Source organism: Lynx canadensis, chromosome B3, assembly GCF_007474595.2.
Source record: "Lynx canadensis isolate LIC74 chromosome B3, mLynCan4.pri.v2, whole genome shotgun sequence".
Classification (NCBI taxonomy): domain Eukaryota; kingdom Metazoa; phylum Chordata; class Mammalia; order Carnivora; family Felidae; genus Lynx; species Lynx canadensis.
This window is the reverse complement of record NC_044308.2, coordinates 45,587,268-45,613,214: the sequence shown is the minus strand read 5'-3', so window position 1 is coordinate 45,613,214 and position 25,947 is coordinate 45,587,268. Positions and strand designations below refer to the sequence as shown.

The window sequence follows — 25,947 nt, the reverse complement described above, 5'->3', positions numbered from 1 at the left end:
AATGCTGTTGAGAGGATGAGAAACATGAGAACACTGGGGGAACCTGTCCATTGGTGATGGATTTCATTGATATCTTTTAGAGAATGGCAGCAGGAAAAACTCAATTTGAATTGGTTAAGTGATTGGAATGTCAGGAACTAGAAACAGATTATAGGAAACTATTTGAAACTGTGTGGGAGCATAGACATAATGGCTCATAGCTGTAGTGGCATATGGAATCCAGAGGGTTTTTTGTTTTGTTTTTTGTGTTTTTAAAAAAATTTTTTAATGTTTATTTTTGAGAGAGAGAGACAGAGTGCAAGCAGGGGAGGGGCAAAGAGCAAGAGGGAGACACAGAATCCAAAGCAGGCTCTAGGCTCTGAGCTGTCAGAACAGAGCCCAATGCGGGGCTCGAACTCATAAACCATGAGATCTTCACCTGAAACGATGTCAGACACTTCATCGACTAAGGCACCCAAGTGCCCCTGTTTTTGTTTTTTTCATGTGAGAGACTTGGTCATGTTTGGACTCAATAGAGTGAGAAAGCTTGAAGATTCAGGAGAGGAGATAATTGATGTTAGAAGGCCCCTAAGAAGGTGAGATAGGATAGAAGTTTTCACAGGTGAAGGGAACTAACCCGTCATTGAGAAAGAGATCTGTTCATTGTAAAGGAGGGAAGGAATAGACTATGAGTACAGCTACGGGTAAATTTATAGATTTGGTGGCAGGAACTAGAGAAAGCTACTGTTTGAATGCTTCTAGTTTTTGTGTTGTTTGGAAGGCAAGATCCTTTACTAAGACTGAGAAGGTAAGTTTGGTTCCAGATTTGAAGGAGGTAGTTTGAAATAGTCTTTATAGCACCTGGGGGGAAATTGTAACCAGAGAAATTGAGGATTGTAATTATTACGTGAATATGCATCCTGGATGATTTTTCTGTAGACATATTCATCAGAGTATAGGCAAAGCAAAGGTAGCTAGTTTATTATTCTGCATTTGGGACTTTAAGTGGGTACAATAAAGAATAGAAAAGCAAAGGAATTGAGGAACATCATTCTCTACTAAGGTAATCCTGTTTTTACAGAAGAAATAAATTGGAACAACAATCTTGGTGGCCAATCACTAAGGGAAATACTTACTTTCCCTTTTTTACTATAGTGACCACCAAACTGAAACCGTAACACTGGTTTTTTTGCTTTTTATTATGAAAAACTGCAAACTTAGAGAAAAATGAGACTAATTTAATGTGTGCCTATTATACTGATCAGTTTCAACAATTTTGACATTTACTGTTTTCATCTATTTTTGTATTTTTGCTTATATTTCAATATACATGTTTAAACAAGGACATTTTTCTTTCAAATCACAGTACCATTACTGCATCTAACAAAATTAACATTATTTTTAGTATTATCTAATACCCAAGCCATATTCAAGTCTCCCATTTATCTTTCAAATGGCTTTATAGATAGTTTGTTCAAACCAGGGTCTAATCAAGGAACATACATTTGGTGAAGTAAGTCTATTTTAATATCATGCAAATTTTGCGTTTTCTAGGAATCTTACGGGCCTGTGAACATATTTATTTATGTCTCATTATACTCCTCTCAGTCCTATTTCCTGTATTCCCATTAAACTATCTTTCCAATCATGAGTGTCTATAAATAAGACACTGCTTTACGTCTGGCAGAGTACCTAATGAGTACATTCTTTGTAAGAGTCTGAGACATTTTCCCTCCTCATTGACCCAATGGCTGATTAACTGATTTACAACAAAATCTATAACATTTCTTTGGCTGTTGGTGTAGAGCTAAAAGCCCTAAAATAGAATACTTAATATAAAGTTCAGGAAAGGCATTCCTCCATCATGGCATCCATTAGCTTGAGAAGGAAATAGGATATAAGATTGTGACCTTGTTCTGTTAAACCTGTTCAGCATTGAAACTATTATTCTCTACCACTAATTCCTGGGTTGTTAGAATTTCTGTAGTTCTTTATAAATTTGAGCCCCAGGGAGTCTGATCTAATAAGGATATAAGCAAGGAAAAATTATAAAGCTGCTTTTTCAAATAAGATATGGCTGCTTTTAATACTACATTAAGTCTTCATGACATTTCATCTTTGAAGACCCTCAGATTTTAGGGCCATTTTATGCATTCATATTTAATGATCATTTCTCATCTTCCTACCCCTGTGAACTCTTTGGAATACCTATAATATAAATACAGTTGATCCCACAGAATTCCAGATATACTTTCAACAAAAAATAAATTTAACATAGGGATAGAATACTTTCTACTACAGATAAAAGGTGTCTATAACTAGGAGCCTATAATAATAAATTGTGGAGTATTAAACTATTTATATAAATGCCAATAATAAATTGGTAATGTCATAAATGTTTGTAACTCTGTTATTTGTGGGGCTTATTTTTTACTATGATTTGCAGAAAGGATCTTTATGCTTTCTGATACCCATGTCGTATCATATGCCATTATCATCCCCGGACCAAGCTCTACAAGGAGGAAGTCCATGTTGGCAGGGGAAAGGATTACCTAGGAAAGGTTGTCATCTACAATTGTTTTATTGATTGTACTATTTCTTTAGGAATTTACTAAACTCTAATTGATGTGTAAAAATCTTTTTTCATTTAAAGTCTTTCAAACTCTAGAGACATATGAGCTAGGACTTTTATTTGACCACAGGGAAGGTATATGTCTCTAGTATTTTAATGTCTCTAGTATTCATCCTTGTTCTGACTCCTCTTTTTAGGCACTGAATAGAGGCAGGGACAAATTCTCTGTTAGGTTAAACTTTTTGATGACTCTATGTAAAGCATTGAAGACAATAGATATTTCTAAAACCTGTACCTCGACAAAGTATTCTCTCTTTACTAACTTTATGATTCCATATTCATAGACTATTTATTAGGCCTTCTGCCATTGCACAGTCACAATAGATGGGTTAGTCAAATTGATACTGTTTTTTTTTTTTCCTGAATACTGTCTACCAATCGACCTTACACTTCCCAACTATCTAACATAACATGATTTGTGGTTTTTATTGCATAGCTTTTCATGACATTTTCCCTAACCATAGATATTAATTGACTTCCTGTTACTGGAAAGTCCTCTTATCATTCCTAGTTTTGTGATTTACCATTACTAAATCCTGGACAAGTACCTTTGCTGTTTATTCCTATTGCTAGCAAAGTAATCAAGTACAGCTCTTGTTAGTTATTTGTTGTAATAACACTCTCTGTGATTCCTTCATTAAACTCTTCATCCCTCATCTGTCCATCAGGAACAAGTAACATATACCCCCCCAATTTCTGCTATCTCTTATGTTACTTTGCTCCATGTAGTACCACTTAATCTTGTACAACTAAACTGGGCAAATCATCTTGGCAAATCCGTATTTTGAATATGTGATCCTATGAAGATCTTTGCTTTTCATCAGCATAACTAGATTAGGATCTGAAAGCAGCAGGAAGAGACCCACCCTAGTGAGAAAGCAGATGCTTTCAGTGCCATTCCTGTGGTTCCAGGTAGTAAGGTGACTTTTTTATCCAGGCAAGAAATTTGAAAGTATAAAAATGAGTTGTAAAGAAACTACCTCTTTGGTAGAAACAGACCTTTGTAGGTCTGTTTTGCTTTTCATATTGTCTATATAATCATGACTTTTAGATTCTTATATATATAATTATATACCTAAGATTTAATTATTCCATTTTATTCTTATGATCCTTCTCCATTCTGCTTGCTCTTGAGTAAGGTAAACTACTAATTCCTTGGCTGTTTATAGATCACTTGGCTTCTAGATCTTTGGTTTATATAATGACATCTGTGTAGTTCTTTCCCCATCATGACACCCTCTTTTTTTTTTTCGTGACGTCCTCTTAATCATCCCTTATCCATGTCAGCCTTCATATCCATGTCTTTTATATTCATAACTGTTTATTTTTTTTTATTTATTTAAAAAAAATTTTTTTAAATGTTCATTTATTTTTGAGATAGAGAGAGACAGAGCATGAATGGGGGAGGGTCAGAGAGAGAGGGAGACACAGAATCTGAAACAGGCTCCAGGCTCTGAGCTGTCAGCACAGAGCCCGACGCGGGGCTCGAACTCACGGACCGTGAGATCATGACCTGAACCGAAGTCGGACACCCAACCGACTGAGCCACCCGGGCGCCCCTCACAACTGTTTATTGTACCTCTTGGTTTTAATTACTGACGTCTCTGTGGAGTATATCAAAACCAGTATTTTTGGGGTTGGCTTTTGTTTGCATTTTTACTTTACATTTAGGGATAAGAAGCAAAAAGTAGTTTAGGAGGAGATACAGTTCTAAATAAGTGCTAAGGCCATATTAAATAAATCTATTCTCTGTTCTTTTTGACTAAGACTATACTGGGATTTGTCTTTTTCCATAGAAGGCTACGTTGAAGTAAAAATTCAATTAATTTAGGATTTTTTAAATTTAGTTATTTAAAAAAAATTTTAGGGTCGCCTGGGTGGCTCAGTCGGTTAAGCGTCCGACTTCAGCTCAGGTCACGATCTCGTGGGCTGTGAGTTCGAGCCCCACGTCAGGCTCTGGGCTGTTGGCTCAGAGCCTGGAGCCTGCTTCCGATTCTGTGTCTCCCTCTCTCTCTGCCCCTCCCCCGTTCATGCTCTGTCTCTCTCTGTCTCAAAAATAAACGTTGAAAAAAAAAATTAAAAAAAAATTTTTTGTTAATGTTTATTTTTGAGAGAGAGAGAGAGAGAGAGAAACTGAGTGTGAGCATGAGCAGGGGAAGGAGCAGAGAGAGGGAGACACAGAATCTGAAGTAGGCTCCAAGCTCTGAGCTGTCAGCACAGAGCCTGATGTGGGGCAGAACTCATGAACTGCAAGATCATGACCTGAGCCAAAGTTGGACGCTTAACCAACTGAGCCACCCACATGCCCCAAAATTTAGTTTGTTTTTTTAAATTTTTTTTTTAACGTTTATTTATTTTTGAGACAGAGAGAGACAGAGCATGAATGGGGGAAGGTCAGAGAGAGGGAGACAGAGAATCTGAAACAGGCTCCAGGCTCTGAGCAGTCAGCACAGAGCCCGACGCGGGACTCGAACTCACGGACCGCGAGATCGTGACCTGAGCCGCAGTCGGACGCTTAACTGACTGAGCCACCCAGGCGCCCCTAGTTTTTTTTTTTTTTTTTAAAGGTGGCTGATACATCAAAAATTGTCACATTAAAAAAATTTTTTAAGGGGGATGGGGGTGAGGAATGTAGAAACAGACTAAGATAGGTGATAGATTTTACAGTGTAGGCAGAGATTTTCTCCTAAATGGGAGACAGGAAAAGGTGATAGCTACAGAAATTTTGAGATAGATTTAAGTGGTATTCATGAATTGAATCTTATATTCAACTAGCATTATGTGCCTTGCATTGTGCTAAACACTTTACATGTATTACCTCATTTAATTTTCACAGCTTCTGAGGAGTGGATGTTATTACTCCCACTTTACAACTGAATGAATAAGCTTAAAGGCACTAAGTAACTTGCCCGAGACCATTCAGAGTGTAAGCACCTCCAGTCTGACTTTCAAGCCCACACTCAACAGCTCTGCCTCTCTGGATGGATAAGAAAGCTATTTGTAGACGAGAGAGACGCTTGTTAAGTAGAAGTAAAGTTCATCTTTCAATTTATAAAATATCTTAGAAATTTTCTGGTTAAACCTACTCTATATCACTTCATAATAAAGAAAAGAAGAGTCCAAAGACATTAAGTAATTTGAATCCAAGCTTGTCAACCAAAAATATTTGGCAGTGTTGGGGCGCCTGGGTGGCTTGTTGGTTAAGTGTCCGACTTCAGCTCAGGTCATGATCTCGCAGTCCGCCCCCGTCGGGCTCTGTGCTGACAGCTCAGAGCCTGGAGCCTGCTTCATATTCTGTGTCTCCCTCTCTCTCTGCCCCTCCCCTGCTCATGCTCTGTCTCTCTCTCTGTCTCAAAAATAAATAAAAACATTAAAAAAAAATTAAAATATATTTGGCAGTGCTTTCCACCATATTTAAAGGCTGGAATTACATAATTAATTTGTTTATACATTTGACAAGTTTTCTTCTATTTTATCAATTTACAAATTATGATGACATTGTCATGTATGTTGTTAATACAAGTAAATCATAGTCTGTATAGAACTAATTTATCAGGCTATTTTAAATGTTTATTTTTGAGAGAGAGAGAGAAAGAGAGAGAGAGGGGTGGGGGGGAGGGAACAAACGGGAGGGGCAGAGAGAGAGAGAGGGAAACACAAACCCTAAAACAGGCTTCAGGCTCTGAGCTGTCAGCACAGAGCCCAGAGCCTGACATGGGGCCTGAACCCACAAACTGTGAGATTATGACCTGAGCCAAAGTCAGACGCTTAACCGACAGAGCCACCCAGGCACCCCATCAGGGTATTTGAGATAAAATAGTTTTTCATTCTGTTTTTGGTGATCCAATTGCCTAGTTTTCTTTGTTTGTTTTAATTTTTTTTTCAAGTTTACATCCCAGTTAGTTAGCATACGGTGCAAAAATTATTTTAGTAGTAGAATCCAGTGATTCATCCCCTACATATAACACCCAGTGCTTATCCCAACAAGTGTCTTCCTTAATGCCCCTTGCCCATTTAGCCCATCCCCTCACCCACAACCCCTCCAGCAACCCTCAATTTGTTCTCTAGATTTATGACTCTCTTATGTTTTGTTCCCCTCCCTGTTTTTCTATTATTTTTGCTTCCCTTCCCTTTTGTTCATCTGTTTGGTATCTTAAATTCCACATATGAGTGAAGTCATATGATATTTGTCTTTCTCTGACTAATTTCACTTAGCATATTACACTCTAGTTCCATCCACATTATTGCAAATGGCAAGATTTCATTCTTTTTGGTTGTCAAGTAATAACTCCATTGTATATATATATATACCACATCTTCATTTTCCATTCATCTGTCAGTGGACTTTTGGGCTCTTTCCATACTTCGGCTATTGTCAATACAGCTGCTATAAACATTGGGGTGCATGTGCCCCTTTGAAACAGCACACCTGTGTCCCTTGGATAAGTACCTAGTACTGTAATTGCTGGATTGTAGGGAAGTTCTATTTTTAACTTTTTGAGGAACCTCCATACTGTTTTCCAGACTCCAATTGCCTAGTTGGTAAAAAAAAATTATGAAAATTATCTAATGTCATTTATTTATTATTTTCATATAACAAAAGACTTATACATTGTATACATTAATACCTAATTTAAGAATTTAATATATGCATCTTGTATGCATTATTTTCTTTCTTTTAATGATGATATTTATTGAGCAGTATTCCCATGATAGACATGAGCCCTTTAAATGTTTATTTATTTTTTTTAGAAAGAGAGAGAGAACACAAGCAGGGAAAGAGCAGAAAGCAAGGAGAGAGAGAATCCCAAGGAAACTCTGCACTGTCAGCACAGAGCCAGATGTGGGGCTCGAACTCATGAACTGTGAGATCATGACCTGAGCCGAAACAAGAGTCAGATGCTTAACTGACTGAGTCACCCAGGTGCCCCTGTATTTGTTGTTTTGTTAAAAATTAGTGTTTAGAGACTAGTGAGTAAGATTGGGAGAAAGAGTCAAGGTTTAGAAAAGAATGCTTTGACTAGATAATGAAGAAAAGTGCTAGGATATATAAGCAAGAAATACTCTTGATGGTGATTTAATTGTAGACTCTCAGGAACAAATGGGCCTAAACTATTCAGTACTAATTAATACATACTTTGCTATTCTACAGTGCAATTATATAAAGGAACTGTTGAGTAATAACCAGCATTGTTGACAGGGGACTAGTAACAGACTTTTTTGATACACGTCAAGATCTAAAAGAGGAAGAAATTGAGGCTGATGGTCCATGAGAAGACAGGACATCTATTTCAAGAAAGAGACACCATTTTAGTTAAGCTTACAAATATTCATATGCTATGGGTGGTAATGGCTTTCAACAAACCCTCCCAGAATTTACTCATCTTTTTTGTTGTTGTTGTTAATGTTTATTTTTGAGAGAGACAGAGAGAGTGTGGGAGGGGCAGAGAGAGGAGGATAGAGGATCTGAAGCAGGCTTTGTGCTGACAGTAGAGAACCCGATGTGGGGCTCGAACTCAAGAACCGTGAGAATATGACCTGAACTGAAGTCAGACACTTAACCAACTTTTTTTAAGATTACTTATTTATTTTGAGAGAGAGAGAGAGAGAGAGAGAGAGAGCGAGCGAGCATGAGTGCGGGAGGGGCAGAGATAGGGGGAGAGAACCAATCCCTAGCAGGCTCCGTGCTGTCAGCACAGAGCCCAGTGCAGGGCTCAGTCTCATGTACCATGAGATCATGACCTGAGCCAAAATCAAGAGTTGGATGCTTAATCACTTGAGCCACCCAGGCACCCCCAGAATTTACCTATCTTAAAGTGTCCTTGGAGAGTAAGACTGTGGTTTCTTTTCCTAGTTAGTAGCCATTCTAATATACGATGTACATAAAATAAATTATAAAATCTCAATATTGTATAATATAATGATATGTTAAAGTGTACGGTGACAAGTATAGGTATAGAAGGGTCAGATTTATTCAACAGTGGAATATTGGCTGGAAAGAACTTTGAGGTTTTCTCTTAAATTATTTTATCAAATTATTTTAGGACAAAGTAGACCCTGACTGGGCATTAAAAATATGTTAAGTAATGAGGATGCATGGATGAATAAAACATGCCTCTGGTCCTCAAGGAGCTTGAAATACATTAAGACAGAGAAGTAAATAGACACACTACTACAATTCAATGTGTAAAGTGCTATGATAGTGGTAAATGCAGCATTCTATGGAATCACAAAAAAGGGTACCCAATACAAAGTAAGGAGAGATCATTACTTTCCATGATATGAATCCTCAAGCACTTAGCATAATACTGAGCATATGGTGGTCTTCAAATATTTGATGAATTGGAACCTACTTGATTAAAAAAAAAAAAAAAAAAAAAAAAAGAGCCTGGACTTAATTTTTGCTTAAAGCAAAGTCTTTAAACTGTTTATGCCAAAATGTTTTTCTTTATGAATACTTTCATGTTGACTGAGTAATTTCAATGACCATATAAATTAATCAGAGCTATGTAGAGCTAACTCTTGGATGTAACTAGTAGTAGACAACAGGATGGATTTCATATTTTAGAAACAGCTGTGCTGCACAGAGCTGGACACATAGTAAATGTTCAACACTAATTATTTAGTTTTTTTAAAAAACTTCAGAGTTTATGGGGCACCTGGGTGGCTCAATCGAGCGTCTGACTTCGGCTCAGGTCATGATCTCACGGTTTGTAGTTTGAGCCCCACATCAGGCTCTGTGCTGACAGCTCAGAGCCTGGAGCCTGCTTTGAACTCTGTGTCTTCCTCTCTCTCTGCCCCACCCCCACTCATGCTCTGTCTCTCAAGAATGAATAAACGTTATGGGGCGCCTGGGTGGCTCGATTGGTTAAGCGTCCGACCTCGGCTCAGGTCATGATCTCATGGTCTGTGAGTTCGAGCCCCGCCTCGGGCTCTGTGCTGACCGCTCAGAGCCTGGAGCCTGTTTCAGATTCTGTGTCTCCCTCTCTCTCTGCCCCTCCCCTGTTTATGCTCTGTCTCTCTCTGTCTCAAAAATAAATAAACGTTAAAAAAAAATTAAAAAAAATGAATAAACATTAAATTTTTTTAAATAAATAAAAGTTCAGAGTTTATTCAGTGATTTCTTGTCGTTGCAAATGAAAAGATCTCATTCTTTTTTATGGCTCAGTAATATTCCACATATATATATGTATATATATATGTATATATTTGTATCCTTTGAATAAATACCTAGAGGTGCAATTGCTGGATTGTAGGATAGTTCTGTTTTTAAATTTTTGAGGAACCTCCATACTTTTTTCCAGAGTGGCTACACCAGTTTGCATTCCCATGGACAGTGTAAGAGGGTTCCTCTTTCTCTACATCCTCACCAACACCTGTTGTTTCCTGTGTTAATTTTAGCCATTCTGACAGGTGTGAGGTGATACCTTATTGTGGTTTTGATTTGTATTTCCCTGATGAGTGATGTTGAGCATCTTCTCTCATGTGTCTGTTAGCCATCTGGATGTCTTTGGAGAAATGTCTATTCATGTCTTCTCATTTTTTAGCCAGATTATTTGGGGGGGGGTGTTGAGTTGTATAAGTTCTATATATATTTGGGATACTAACCCTTTATCTGATACGTCATTTGCAAATATCTTCTCCCATTCTGAAGGTTGCCTTTTAGTTTTGTTGTTTCCTTCACTTTATAGAAGATTTTTATCTTGATGAAGTCCCAGTTACTTGTTTTTCCTTTTTTTTCCCCTTGCCTTAGGAGACATATCTAGTAAGAAGTTCCTACAGCCTGATGTCAAAGAAGTTACTGCCTGTGTTCTCTAGGATTTTGATGGTTTCTTGTCTCACATTTGTCTTTCATCCATCTTGAATTTATGTTTGTGTGTGGTGTAAGAGAGAGGCCAGTTTCGTTCTTTTGCATGTTGCTATTCAGTTTTCCCAACACCATTTGTTGAAGAGACTGTCTTTTTTCCATTGGATATTCTTTCCTGCTTTGTGGAAGATCAGTTGACCGTATAGTTGTGGATCTATTCAATGATTTCTCTAACCCTACCACCAAACTCTTTAAAGGAGTTTCTTAATTACTAAGATTAATTGTGATGAAATAACATGAAAAGCATGAATCTTGTGCAGTAATAAGTACTATATTAACCAGTGGGAACCCTGAGCAAGTAAAATGAAAGCCATATCCTTGGCATATATGAAGGAAAAATGGCTTCTAAGCCTTATATGTAATACTAGGGACACTTTACATATGATTGGACTTAGAGCTAATCCATATGAAAAATTAGAAGTCGGTACTAAATTCTGTGGTAGTGACTATAAATACAAATGAATTCATTAATTAATTCAGTAAATTTAGGTTTCAACTTTATGATCACCCCACCCTAGGCCCAGAGATACAGACATTTAAAAACGTAGTCTGGAAATGACGTAGGGAAACACAATCGTGGCACAATGTGATTCAGTGCTATAATAGAAATAAGTACCAAGTACTGTTGGTATACAAAAGAAGAACAGCTAATGGTGCAGAAAAAGAAAAAATTAGTATGAATTAGGTTAGTCATAAGCTTAATTTTTTTAATAAGCAGGCAATGTGATATCATTTTGTTGTGACTTTGTAACATTTGTTACCTGATATGTTTTTAAGGAACTTGTAGATTATATTTCTGTTATATAAAATGAGATTATATACCCCCAAAGGCTATTTATAAGTCATGTGGTAGTTGAGTTTGCCAGCAGCTTCCCAAATGTCATTATACTATAGTATACCAATTATGAACTATATTCAAACCCAGGTTGACTTAATTCAGTGAACAAATAAGATATCTACTTTGTCTGCTATTTATTATATCTAACTACTAGGAATCATTAATATGCTATAAACATACAGATGATGAAATTTCCCGTAAATATTAACCAGTTTTGATCCATTTAACAGTCTTTTTTCTTTCTTATTAAGGGTCTACTGTATTTGCTGGTAACAGACCAGGGGTTTCTTACGGAAGAAAAAGTTGTTTGGGAAAGCCTACACAATGTGGATGGTGATGGAAATTTCTGTGACTCAGAATTTCATCTGCGGCCTCCTTCAGATCCTGAAACCGTATACAGAGGACAACAGGATCAGATAGATCAGGTAGATTTGCTTTCTTTTCATATCATTTAAAATGCTCATTCCTTTTGGGGCACCTTGGTAGCTCAGTCATTTAAGCATTCCGACTCTTGGTTTTGGCTCAGGTCATGATCTCCCAGCTTCATGAGTTCAAGCCCTGCATCAGGCTCTGCGCTAAGAGTGCAGAGCCTGCTGGGGATTCTCTCTCTCCTCTCTCTGCCCCTCCCCCACTCGTGCTGTCTCTCTCTCTCTCAAAAGTAAATAAATTTAAAAAAAATTAAAATTCTCCTTTCAAATGTGAATTCAGTTATCCAAAACTTTTGAACTAAAGATTTATTCATTTATATGCTTGTGAAATTTTCCTGACATTTTCTAAATCGGTAAATGATCATTTTACGTGTTGTACATTGACTCTACACTTTGGTTCAGAAGGCCAGTGTATATTGAATTGTGAAGGTCGTGGTACAGAGTTTGAATTTTATTTTAATTGTAGGGAAGATATGGCAAGTGTTAAACATGGAAGTAAGATGATCTACCTTTTTTAAAGGCTGCTATGTGAAGAATGCATAGGAATTACACAGGTATAAATGGAGACTAGCAATTCAAGCGAGAGGTGATGATGGCTGAGCACTGGCGTTAGAGATGAGATGAATACAGATTTAAGATATATTTGGGTAGTCAGAAAACGTAGAAAAAAGAGTCTTGAAGATAGCATGCAGTGGGTAAAAAGTAAAACGTATAAAGTCTTAGAGTCCAAGGTAAGCAGACATTTACAACAAGTGCTGCTCAAGTGAGTAGAATTCTCATTAAGAAGTGAGACAGATGAGATCTTTGCCTGCTATAGGTTGGCAGGCTTGGAGCCATAGGAGTGTTTACTATTGGAAGTATAACAGTGATATACTGTTATAGTCAGTGACTATAGTCAGTGACTTCTTCCCTGACTGAGGCAGAAAATTGTTCATTTTGAACAGTTGGCACATGAGTCTAATGCTGATAACATCAGATGCTGATAACAATTTAAGTAGATAAGATAGACTGTTCATTTAGCCAATATTCACTGAGCTGTTGTATTCCTGGTACTATTAACAAGCTCCTGGGGACTCACAGATAAATCATATAGTACAATCCTCACAATTCTATAGTCTAACAGAGGCCGATATTTGACCAATTAACTATTATATGTCATCCTCTATAATGGCAGTTGCACAGAAGAATACTTGATTCAAAGATGCTAATCTTTCTTGGACTTTTGGAAGTTAAGTATCCAAACAGCTATAATAATCAACATACGCATTTTCCTTCAGAAGCTTTATGGGGTTATTTAAAATATATATATTACTTGAGAAATGTGCAAGATTTTTCTAACACTATATATAAAAAATATCAGAGCAGAGGGAATGAAGGTAAGGCAATAGATTGCTACAGTAGTAAAGATGTAAGATGTGAGAAAAAAGATACATGATACTGTCTGTGGAAATAGCAAGGAAAGAGTGGATTTAAGACCTAGGGACTTGGCAAAGAGCAGTTTGAAGAAGTGAGAAAAATTTGAAGGACAAATTCTTCATATTAGTAAGATATTCATGCTAGATAGTCCAAGGTCTTCACAGATAACCACCTTTTAGATATCTTCTGTGGGTGGTTAATATTCTCTTATTTTGAGGATAGACTGGGAGAGATAAACAGCGTAGTCAAGTTTCATTCAGTACTAATTCTTAATGAATGTGGGTGTTAAGTATTTTTAAGTTTACTCATTTATTATTTCTGAAGGAAAGAGAGAGAGTGTGTATGTGCACGTGCTCAAGCGGGGAGGGGCAGAGAAAGAGAGAGGGAAACACAGAATCCGAAGCAGGCTCCAGGCTCTGAACTATCAGCAGAGTCGAAGATGGGGCTTGAACTCAAAAACCGTGAGATCATGACTTGAACTGGTTGGGTGCTTAACCAACTAAGCCACCCAGGCGCCCCAGATTATACAACTTTCAGCCGAAGATGCATCACTTTTTCTCAGAGGAAATAATTTGGGTGTGTGGGAGATGGGAGGAAAAGGTGTTTAAGTAATTGAATATGCCTGTATGTTGGAAAACTGTTGCCTTTAAAAATCATGTTTTGGAAGACTATTTAATAAATGATTTGGGGAAATTCTTATTTTAAAAAAAAGTTTTTTGACATTAAATGGGGGTTGGAAGATGTGTTTGAGTTTGTGTGTTAATGTAGAAAAAGCTAGGTGGATATATATCAATTGTTAATAATAGTTATCTTTGCATAATGATATGGCAATTTTAACTTATTTATGCTTTTTTATTTTGTTTCAATTTTCTGCAGATGTGTTTCTTTCATAAACCGGGCAAGGTTTATTTTATTTTTGTTTGTAGGCTCTATGCCCAACATGGGGCTTGAACTCACAACCCCAAAATCAAGAGTTGCATGCTCTAGACAGAGCCACCCAGGCACCCATAGGGGGAGTTTGGTGAGGGTTCTTTTTTTTTTGGTTTTGGTTTTTAGGGAATTGGTTTTTTTGTTTTGTTTTGTTTTTTTTTGTTTTGTTTTGCTTTCATTTAAGTAGGTTTCATGCCCATTGCAGAGCCCAGTGCAGGGCTTGAACTCAAGACCCGAGATCAAGAGTTGGCCAAGATCAAGAGTTGGATGCTTAACCCACTGAGCCACCCAGGCACCCCTAGGGGAGTTGTTTTTAAAGCTTTCTTGAATGCTTTATATACTGCTTCTAGAAATAATTTTAAATGAATTCCAAGAATATTTAGAACAATGGCAGTATCACTGAAATTGTAGCTCTCAAACACTTAGATAGCTTTAATTTTTATATTTAAGCTCTGGTATGTTTTTTAAAAGCCATTCTCATAGTTTTGTAGGTACAACTTCTGCATTTACACTTACCAGTTCTTGAGTGAAATCTCATGGCTAAAGAGGTTTATAATTTAATTTCTTAGGACTATCTTATGGCATTATCTCTACAACAAGAACAGCAGAGCCAAGAGATCAACTGGGAACAAATACCGGAAGGAATCAGTGATTTGGAACTAGCAAAGAAACTCCAAGAAGAGGAGGATAGACGGGCTTCTCAATATTACCAGGAACAGGAACAAGCAGCAGCAGCTGCTGCTTCTGCTTCTCCACAGGCCCAGGTAAAAGCTAGGATTCGTGCCAAGATAAGTATTTTAAATTAGGTATTGATTCTTCAATTACATTAGCATGTTAGCACCTGTGGATTTTATGGCATTGTCCTAAGTTTGTGTTTATCTTAATATACCTATTTAGTAAAATTATTTTTCTTGAGATTCTGAGGGCAAGATTTTTCAGTTAAAAAATTTAATTCCAGTAGAGTTAACATAGTGTTCTATTAGTTCTAGGTGTACATTTTGGTGATTTAACAATTCTATGCATTACTCAGTGCTCATCAAGCTAAGTGTTCTTTTAATCCCCTTCACCTATTTCCCCCATCCCCCTCTCCTCTGGGAAGCATCTCTGTTCTCTATAGTTAAGAGTATTTTGTTTTGTCTTTGTTTTTCTTTGTTCATTTGTTTTGTTTCTTAAATTCCATGTATGAGTGAAATCATATGGTATTTGTCTTTCTCTGACTTACTTCACTTAGTATTGTACTCTCTACCTCCATGTTATTGCAAATGGTAAGATTTCTTTTTTTTTTAATTTTTAAAAAATGTTTATTTTTGAGAGAGAGCATGAGCAGGGAAGGGACAGAGAGGGAGAAACAAAGAATCCAAAGCAGGCTCCAGGCTCTGAGCTGTCAGCACAGAGCCCATTTTGGGGCTCGAATTCATGAACTGCAAGATCATGACCTAAGGCAAAGTTGGACACTTAACCGACTGAGCCACCCAGGCAACCCAAGATTTCATTTTTAAAATGTTTTTATTTATTTTTGAGAGATAGAGCATGAGCTGGGGAGGGGCAGAGAGAGAGAGGGAGGCACAGAATCTGAAGCAGACTCCAGGCTCTGAGCTGTCAGTACAGTGCCTGATGCGGGGCTCAAACTCGTGAACCATGAGTTCATGACCTGGGCTGAAGTTGGACACTCAATCAACTGAGCCACCCAGGTACTCCCATTTTTTTAATGGGTAATATTCCATTGTATATATCTACCACATTTTTAAAATGTTTATTTTTGAGAAAGACAGTGTGTGAGTGGGGGAGGGGCAGAGAGAGAGGGAGACACAGAATTGGAAGCGGGCTCCAGGTTCTGAGCTGCTAGTTCAGAGCCCAACATGGGGCTCGAACTCATGAGCCATGAGATCATGACCTGAGCCGAAGTCAGATGCTTAGGCCACTGAGCCACCCATGCGCTCCTATGGCACATTTTCTTTGTCCATTCATCTACTGATGGACCCTTAGGTTGCTTCCATAATTTGGCTATTGTAAATAATGCTGCAGTAAACATAGGCATGCATGTATACATTTGAATTAGTGTTTTGTATTCATTGGGTCAATACCCCGTAGTGTATTACTGGATCATAGATAGGTTACTTCTATTTTTAATTTTTTGAGGAACCTCCATACTGTTTTCCACGGTGGCTGCACCAATTTTCATTCCCACCAACAGTGCACAAGGGTTCCTTTTTCTCCAAATCCTTGAAAACACTTGTTGTTTCTTATGTTTTTTTAATTTAGCCTTTCTGACAGGTGTGAGGTGATACCTCATTGTGGTTTTGATTTGCATTACCTGATGAGTCATGTGTCTGTTGACCATCTGTTTGTCCTCTTCGGAGAGATCTCTGTTCATGTCTTCTGCCCAGTTTTTAATAGGATCATTTGGATTTTTTGGTGTTGAGTTTTGTAAGTTCTTTATATATTTTGGATACTAACCCTTTATCAGATAAATCACTTACAAATGTCTTTTCCCGTTCAGTAGGTGGTCTTTTAGTTTGATTGCTTCCTTTGCTTTGCAGAAGCTTTCTATTTTGATGTAGTCCCAATAGTTTATTTTTGCTTTTGTTTTCCTTGCCTCAGGAGACATATCTAGAAAGATGTTGTTATGGCAGACAAATTACTTCCTGTGCTCTCTTCTAGTATCTTTATGGTTTCAGGTTTCACATTTAGGTCCTTAATCCGTTTTGAGTTTATTTTATGTATGGTGTAAGAAAGTGGTCCAGTTTCATTCTTTTACATGTAGCTGTCCAATTTTCCCAACACCATTTGTTGAAGAGACTTTTTCCTGTTATATACTCTTTCTTCCTTTGTCAAAGATTAGTTGACCATATTAACTGTGGGTTTCTTCCTGGATTTTCTGTTCTGTTCCATTGAGGTATGTGTCTGTTTTTGTGCCAGTATCATACTGTTTTGATTGTTACAGCTTTGTAATATAATTTGAAGTCTAGAATTGTGAAGCTTCCAGTTTTGTTTTTCTTTTTCAAGATTGCTTTGGCTATTTGATGTCTTTTGTGGTTCCATACAAATTTTAGGATTGTTCTAGTTCTGTGAAAAATGGTGTTGGTATGTGATAGGAATTCATTAAATCTGTAGATTGCTTTGGGTAGTATAGACATTTTAGTAATATTTATTCTTCCAATTGGTGAGCATGGAATGTCTTTGTTTCTTTGTGTCATCTTCAATGTCTTTCATCAGTGTTTTATAGTTTTAGGAGTATAGGTCTTTCATCTCTTTGGTTAAGTTTATTCCTAGGCATTTTATTATTTTTGCTGCAATTGAATCAAATTTAAGTTGTTAATAGCTCCAAAGAATATCAACCAATTGGAACAAAGTCTTCTGTAAAAATTCCAGGGCAGTATGAAGTACTACTGGTAACAGGGTACACTTCAGAGCCAGATAGACATGGATTGCATTTCCTGCTTCTGTATCCCCTTACTAGGGGGATCAAAGTCCCCTACCTCTCTCAGCCTCATTTTCCCTATCTTGAAAATAAAAGATAATGCTTAACTCTTAGATTTCTGTTTAAGGACAAATAAGGTTAGTACTTAAGCCAATGTATGACATGTACTAAGTATTCAACAAAGATTAGCACATTTCCACTTTTCACTTTTCCCAGTTAAACGTTTTAAGCACTGCAAATGTGACTATAAGTGGGTTCCTTTGTGTTAAATCTCATCTTATTGAGATGTATGAAAAATGAGAAAATGAAAGAAATTCTCCTTTTGTTATGTTTAACTGTACCATGCCAGAACTGTTCCTCTGACTTAGGATACAAAGAAGATAAGATGCTCTTTAAGGTCTGATGAAATTTTAAACATAGAGGTCTCCATTAAACTAAGTATTTATATTTCTAGTTCAAATATTGATTACTCCAAGGTTAAAATTTAAAACCTGGTATATTTTTACTAGCTCTTCACTAAAAACATTTTCTTATTTCACAGAATACACTTATTTCACACTCAAAGTTCTCAGGATTTTTTTTTTTTCTCCTTGAAAATCTGTTTATTATAGTATTTGATGAGGTCTTAGGGAACTTAGTTTACCAAAAGTTGTCAATTTCTTTAACATAAACTTTAACAAATATTTCTTGAATTTGAGGCTTCACGGAATATAATCCTCCACATTATTTATTGTTTGAAATTTCTTTTACTTATAATAATTAATACATTAATTAGATCTATCAAAAATGATAGAGGCAGTTACTCAGATACCATATAACAAGTCTGTGACCAAATAACTTTTTTTTATTAATGATTCCTTTCACTCTTATGGTTTTTCTTTCTAGATAACTATGATTAAGCACCTTAGAAAGTTGAGGTAATTTCTTCCTGTTTATTTTTCTTAAAGCAAAGCCAGCCAGCACAAGCCTCTCCATCAAGTGGAAGACAATCTGGGAATAGTGAACGTAAACGAAAGGAACCTCGAGAAAAAGATAAAGAAAAAGAAAAGGACAAAAATAGCTGTGTCATTTTGTAACAAGTGGTGGGTTCTGTTGGATGCGTCTGTATGTCTTGAGAAACAAAACCACAGGAGGAAAGGAAGAAAAACCGATAAATACCGTCTGTGCCTGATTTCCCAATGGATTTTGTTCATGTTTTTCAGGGGAAAGGTTGTTACTTAGTTACAATCAGACTTTTTCAAGTCACACAGTACACTCTTCGTGAGCTGGAGTTTCGCGTTACAAGTTGGAAATGCTGTGTGGTATCATACATGAAAAATACTGCACTTGTAGCCAAATAAGCAAATCACAGCAAATTTTGTGTCATAGTGACATTCATAACTCATATCAGTTAGTAAGCTATTTTATCTTTTGTTCTAACAATGAATGGAGGTCACTGATTTTGTCTGATTCCTTCCTGAAATCTAAATATTAGCACAATAGTTTCTGAAATTAATTTTTACAATGTTAAATTATTATCTAATCCAAGAGAAACCAGGGGGTTAATATAGGGATATAAAAGGAAAACACACACACACCCAGACACACACAAACACACACACACACACACACACACACACACACACACACACACACACAAAACACAAGAAACAAACCAAGACAAAAAATAACAAATAAATAACCTTTAATCCTGTATTGGACTAGTTCAGCCCTTGAACAGCTTTACCTTTCTTTAGGAATGTACATTTTAGATACTATCTTGAGAACTGATAATGGAGCTTGGGTTTAATTTAGATAGAAAAAATAAGTTGTATTTCTTTTCCAATAGCAAAAAAATTACATAACACTAATACTCATATTCTGTAAAATCAGATATTAATGACTTTGTAGTGTTGTGAAATTTTGAGGAATTTTGAAATCTTTAATATACGTAACTTGTACTACAGTTACTATTTATTGAAAGTGCGATAACTGATAAGAAGGAAACCACAGTGGATGCTAGGCCTTGTAAATACAGGAATATAGAAAAGCAGATAGTTCAAATGTCTACCTTTTTCTAGAATTACCTTGAACCTTAAAATTTAAATCATGTTTATTTGCTAGAAAATTACGTATACTTAGTAAAGCCAACAAAAAAGCACATTTCTGAAAGGAAGTTAGAGATATAATCTCTGAGTCTAGTGAAATGCATTAATAAAAATCTGTTTGAAAATAGATAAGAATTGGGAGGAATTTATGTAAAAGCAATCAGACTTTTTTAACTTATGGGAACCAAATAGACCTGTAACATCTTGTAGTGTTTATAGGATTCAGAAAGAATATTTATTGAACTTTATTATGAGGCAACACATATTTTCCTGTATTTCTACTATCCTTAATAGTCCTTTTTATATATGCTTTATATTTAAAAGTTTGATTTAGTCATTTTTGAAAAGACTATTGCTGCTGCAGGTAGTTATGTGATTTACATTCTAAGCCTCAGTAAATTTGTTTAGGAGCATCTTTATCTAACCTGAGCATCCACTTGGAGAATGTTTTTTGTGGTCTGGGGTGACAGTAGACTACAAAAAAAAAAAATGTGGTGTAGAGTTCTTAAGCTATGTCTTTAACATTCTCCATGATCCAAGACTATTTATAGGATGAGTCTGTGTGTAAAAATAAAAAGTAAAGTCTTATTTATGGAAGGAATTATTCTAAGGGAAAAATCCAGGGTCAAGCTGTATCTTTTATGTCATGTCCTTCTGTATTGCATGTCTGGTTATGTTATACCATTTGTTACTCCTTCAGATTTCCTATACTAGCATGATAAATCATCAGAGAACCTGTTTGGGGTATAACACTTTGATACAAAATATCTGGTGAGTCTCTTGTTAATAACCTAGAATATGTGTACATTGTGAAATAATCAGATTACTACAGAATTCTCTGTTGGCTCAAGCAAGTTGACCTTAGTTCAAGTTTACTCTTGATATCACTCTATTGGTTGGAGGAGGAAAATGAAACCTTAGGGTTTGTTTTTCCTAGAAGAGATAGTAGTGACAGTGCATTATATTTTAATAAGAAAAACAAAACAGTAAATCCTGAGAAATTTTAAAAAGCATATTTGAGGCGTATTTTTCCATAATTATATACTTATCTATTTATTACCCTTGAAAAATATATGTGTAAAAGTTATTCTTCTGTTATTTGTTACTATCTTCTTAATTTGTTCCAAAGATAATACTGCCATTCTGCATTCCCTCTGGAAGGAAAAAAAAAAACAAAAAACAAACAAAAAAAAAAACTCAAAACCAGCAGTGCTGCTATCAGATAAGTAGATGTCAATGTATACTTATAAAAAATAACTAAAAAATGTAATGTGTTTGTTAATTCAACCTTTTTTCTACATAATATTTCCAGCTCAGACTTTCTTACATTCCTGGAATTCAGTTTGATATACCAAGAGTAATACTGATAAAATGTTTGCTTTGATTACTGTGAGGAAAAAATTAAATGTTCAATTCTATTAAAACAAACTTCTTGGGAGATACTGGTTTCCCAACCTTGAAGGTTAGAGCTATTGTGTCTTTATATTCTTAAATTTTGCTCAAGGCAACAAATTACATATTCAGACATTTCATTGCTGGTTTGGGGATATTGGAATTTGATAGTGGTGTATTACAGGCTTTCCTTCGCAATATTTTGTAGTACTTGAAAACTGTTACATGAACTGCTAGCAGAAGTTAGAACTTAAACATTTTTGTTTTTAATATTTGTAGGCTAGATTAGGGACACATTTGTATCAACCGATCACTATTACAGCTAGCAAAAGAGACATGAATGAATGGATATGGTCACTGCACTTTCTTGTACTTTCAAAGGCTATTTCATAAGTTTAGTGACCAGTCTTTGTTAGCAATATGAAAAGTGTCCTCATGTGTAACCCCAGTGAATCAACAATGCTGTGATTTACAATAGGTTATCAACACTTAGAAGTACGTGTGAGAGAGAGAGTGAGAGAGAATGTGTGTGTGTGTGTGTGTGTGTGTGTGTGTGCATGTGAGTGTGTGTGTTTGAAGCAAGGATCCATGACTTCTATTGTCAAAGGAATCTGGGAACCTTCCCTCAAATTTTACCATTTAAGAATACACACACACATAAATAACCTAAGCCGTTTGGGGCAGCTAAAATTGGCATTGGCTGTTTCTTATAATATGCTGGTCCAGTGTGCTTAGGTGAAGTAACTTCTTCCATGTTTCAGGGTATCTGTTGGCTTAACAGTTGAGTGAGGCATAGACTAGAGTTCAGGATTAAGTTGTATAATATATTTTGTTTTAGTCTCTCATATTTCTAGTATTTGACTACTTATCCCATATTATGTTTCAAATTCTTCCTCATACTTCTTGATCTTAGCTTAATTAAGCAAGTTAAGTATTAGAGATTAATTGACTGAATCCAACATTAACCATTTTTTACTTGCACAAAACCTTAACACTTTGTTTTTACTGAATCACCAGCTCAGGTCATTAAGAGAGATCTTGAGAGAAAAGAGGACTAGAAGGCAAATAGATATCTAAGGAAAGAATTATAGTCCTCATATTAATGTTGGCATATGAAGCTGATATTTATAAAGTCCTGCTGGAGAAATACATTCAAGGCAAAAATTTCCAGAACTGTCCTCAAACTTCATTTATTTAAAAAAAAATTGCTTTAAAGCAAAATGATTACATTTCACTTAATTTCCTATTAAATATTCCAGTTATTTTAAAATACGATAGAAAACCTACAGGCTTTGCCTGTCGTACAATATTTGGGCATACAACTTAAACTGTAATTGTAAACTTACTAATGTTTGATAAAATACATGGAGGCATTAAAGATAGTATGTAATTTGTATTTTAAGGAACTAGAAATAGGAATCCTGAACTGTTTTATGTCTAAAAATCTTGCTTTTATCTTTCCATGGACAAACTTTCTATGCCTCAGTTTACTCTAAATATGTAAAGGATGTTCATTTTTTCAGAGCGTTAACACTCCTGAGTAAAGGACAAAGTATAAGCTCGGAGTGTTACTTAAATAATCATATATATACTTTTTGTTCTTGAGTGTGCAGATCTTTTCCCCAATCACAATATTTCTTAAAGTCAGTTTTTTTAATGCTGTTAAATTTGTAAAATTACCTTGTCTTTGAGTATGGCATTATCTCTTCCTAAAATGTATTTTGCAGTTGCTTTTGGACTATACGATCAAAATCAAGAGAATTTGGGGAGTATAAAAAGCATTAAAAGTCTATTTTTTCCAGTATCTTTCATATATCTAAGTATTTAGATTCCCTTTGCCTTTTTCTCCATGTAACAAAGCACATTGGTATCAGGTCACTAATACATACATGTAAAACTTTTGCGCATGGATGAGAGTTCCTAGGTTCTCTAGGAATATAATGGCTTTTTGTTTTGTTTTATTTTATTTTATTTTATTTTATTTTACTGATATTATAGCTACTGAGAAAATCTTATGAAGAATCAACGTTACTTTTCTCAGGTGACACTTTAAAACAAAGTTTAAAATCGAAGGCTTGTTAGCCAAAAAAATTTACGAAAGAGAGATAATGGAGTCTGAGGGACAGATTGCAGGACCCTGATAATTTTAACTTCTTTTGAAGATTTATCTTAATTTTTTAATTCATGCATGTCTCTTACTTAATCCCAGGGTCTCTGCTGTTAGAAATTAGAGTTTAATACATTGTGATATGCATATGTATTTTTACATAAAGTATTCTAATTTCTAGTTTCACTTTTCTGATCTAAAAACATTAAATTTTAAAAAACTGGGTAAAAGTCTTCCAACTCTTGCTTCAAGTTCGGGTTTGTCCTTTTGTCCTGAGATTTAGACTTCTCTCCCTATAACAGTATTTTTTAGAACATGGTACTATCCCATATAAGGTATAGAAATACCATAGCAGAAATAAAAACCTAAACTTTAAATCACAGTAGATTTAAAAGACAAAAAGAGTTCTATTGTTATTCTGCAGTGCCTGTTCTTTACCTAATATTTTAACTTTAAGAATTTAAGAATTTTTTCAAATAACTTAGTAATTTGTCATGAATTTTAAAAACTTTATATCCATCTTAACTACACTACAGAGAGGCAGAGATGCCTCCTACTAAGAGGATATACAAAGCAGAATTCTTCTGATGGTGATGCTGGCTTCTTTGGGTCTAGTAGTTACAACTTTAAATAGGAAGTCAGAAAACACAAATTCCCATCTAAATTCCCATATCAGTGACCTGTCCAAATGGGCATTATAAGTAAAATATCCTGTAGAGTGATTCTGACTAGTAGAATATGTTTATAGACTAAGATTGGCATTTAATCTTTGAAGATCTGTCTGATGTGTCTCAATTTTGTCAGTTTTTACTCCTTTTCACATCTTAGTTGTATGATATAATCATTATTTTCCAGAGTACAGTGGATATCATAGTTCTACAGATTTTTAAAGATGAGGATTTGAAAAACTTCCAATGGTTTTTGTTAAAAGGCGATTTTCCTCAATAAAATGACAACTATTGTTTTCACAGATCCACACATCACAAGTAGGACAATATCATAGAAGAATGATGTATGATTGCTCCACAGCAGTCAGCAAAAGGGATAATTGGATAATCTTCACTTGTGAAACTTCAGAGGTACCTGAAAGTCATTTCCTAAAGTTAGTGCATGTGAGTCTTTTTCCTTGAATTGTGCAGAATAATTGGATGTGGCACACATTTTGGGGACTAGAAAGTGAAATGGTATAATGACTGCAGAGCGAGTGATTTTGAAATGTCGCAAGAAGAAACAAGCTTTCTTCCTCCACTTCACTGTCTGACTATTTGGGTCAGGAAGTTGCTATGACATACAGATCTCTTTGTGCTAGGCTAAGATTGGCCAACTGAAATAGAGTTCTCAAAGAGTTTGAGTATATAGATTGTGTATGAGCACCTATTTTATCCTTTTCTTTACCATCTTAATGCCCTTTCTACTTCTGAAACAATTCATCCATTTTGCTTCATGACCAGCTTTAATTCCAGTTTGAGAATAGTAGCACCCCTAGAAATTGATACAAAACAGCCTTGAAATACATTTTTCAAATGATACCTAAAAGCATCTACCCAGCTTAGAATTGAACTGAATTTCTATGAAAGAAAGTTATTGTTTTAAATGCTAATTATGTTAAAACTATTTAATTCTAAAAACTATGTCTTAAACATATTCCAAAAGTTTCACTTTTGGAGGCTATTCCTTTAAAAAGGCATATTGAACATAGATGGGAAAGTGTAAAATATTTCTGATAGAATTATTCAGTATTATTCAACATTTAATTTCATGTTTGTTATTGTACCACAAGGATAGTGTCATTCTTGGATTAAAATGTTGGACCTTTTGTTAATATACTTAAAACTGTAACCAGTGATAACACCCTTAGTATTTTTTATTATAGATTATATTTTATTTCAATAAACTTTGATATTTAGACCAAACAGTCTTTCTGTTATGTATATTCATCTCATTAAGGTACTTCTTACAAAGTGGGGAAATGGAGAGATGGAGAAGTGACATTGATTCATATTTAGAATTGTGAACTCTAGGATTAACTCTGAGAATTGGACCAACTCTTTGTTTTTAATGTTTGTTTATTTTTGAAGGGGAGAGAGAGCACAAGTTGGGGAGGGGCAGAGAGAGAGGGAGACACAGAATCTGAAGCAGGCCCCAGGCTATAAGCTGTCAGCACAGAGCCGGACGTGGGGCTCGAACCCATGAGCTCTGAGATCATGACTTGAGCCAAAGTCAGATGCTTAACCGACTGAGCCACCCAGGCGCCCCATTTTTTTTTTAATGTTTATTTATTTTTGAAGGAGAGAGACAGAGCATAAGCAGGGGAGGGGCAGAGAGAGGGGGAGACACAGAATCTAACGCAGGCTCCAGGCCTCGAGCTGTCAGCACAGAGTCTGACACGGGGCTCGAACCCACAAGCTGTGAGATCATGACCTGAGCACATGTCAGATGCTTAATGGACCAACACTTGATAAAGATGGATTTTAACCCAAGAGGCAATGAACAAAAAACCAGTCAACTCTAAACTATAGTCAACTACTGGATCCCAATGGTAGATTCATTATATCTGATACTCTTATCCTTTTGGAAGACTAAGTTAGAAAGAGCTGAGAAGGGATCACTTTATCTTTATACCAAGCCAAACTTAATATGAAATTTTTGTCCAAATCAGCTAATGTCTGCCATTTCTGTGAAAGTTTTCTCAGACACCATAGCCCTTTAAACAGAATTAATCATTACACATAGTGTTTTCTTGACCTCCCCTCATTATAGCAATTAAGCTAGATTGTGAGGCTTTTAAGAACAGGAAGCATGTCTTACTCATCTTGATTTTCTTGGCACTTTAAATGAATTTGAATATCT

General features: G+C 35.8%; 1 protein-coding gene across 3 annotated transcripts in view; it reads left to right on the top strand.

The window, feature by feature from the left end:
- MINDY2 (MINDY lysine 48 deubiquitinase 2) overlaps positions 1-25,010 on the top strand; it is an 82,653-nt gene extending 57,643 nt beyond the window's left edge. For 2 of the 3 annotated variants that reach the window (XM_030318086.1, XM_030318084.1), the window contains 5 exons: positions 11,568-11,741; positions 14,660-14,854; positions 18,459-18,593; positions 20,299-20,369; positions 24,069-25,010. In XM_030318086.1, the coding sequence (XP_030173946.1) occupies positions 11,568-11,741; positions 14,660-14,854; positions 18,459-18,587 (498 nt within the window). In that variant the 3' untranslated portion in view covers positions 18,588-18,593; positions 20,299-20,369; positions 24,069-25,010. Of the gene's footprint in view, positions 1-11,567; positions 11,742-14,659; positions 14,855-18,458; positions 18,594-20,298; positions 20,370-20,727; positions 20,825-24,068 lie in introns of all 3 variants that reach the window. The other variant, XM_030318085.1, reaches the window with a different exon arrangement.
- Positions 25,011-25,947: the final 937 nt, after the last annotated feature.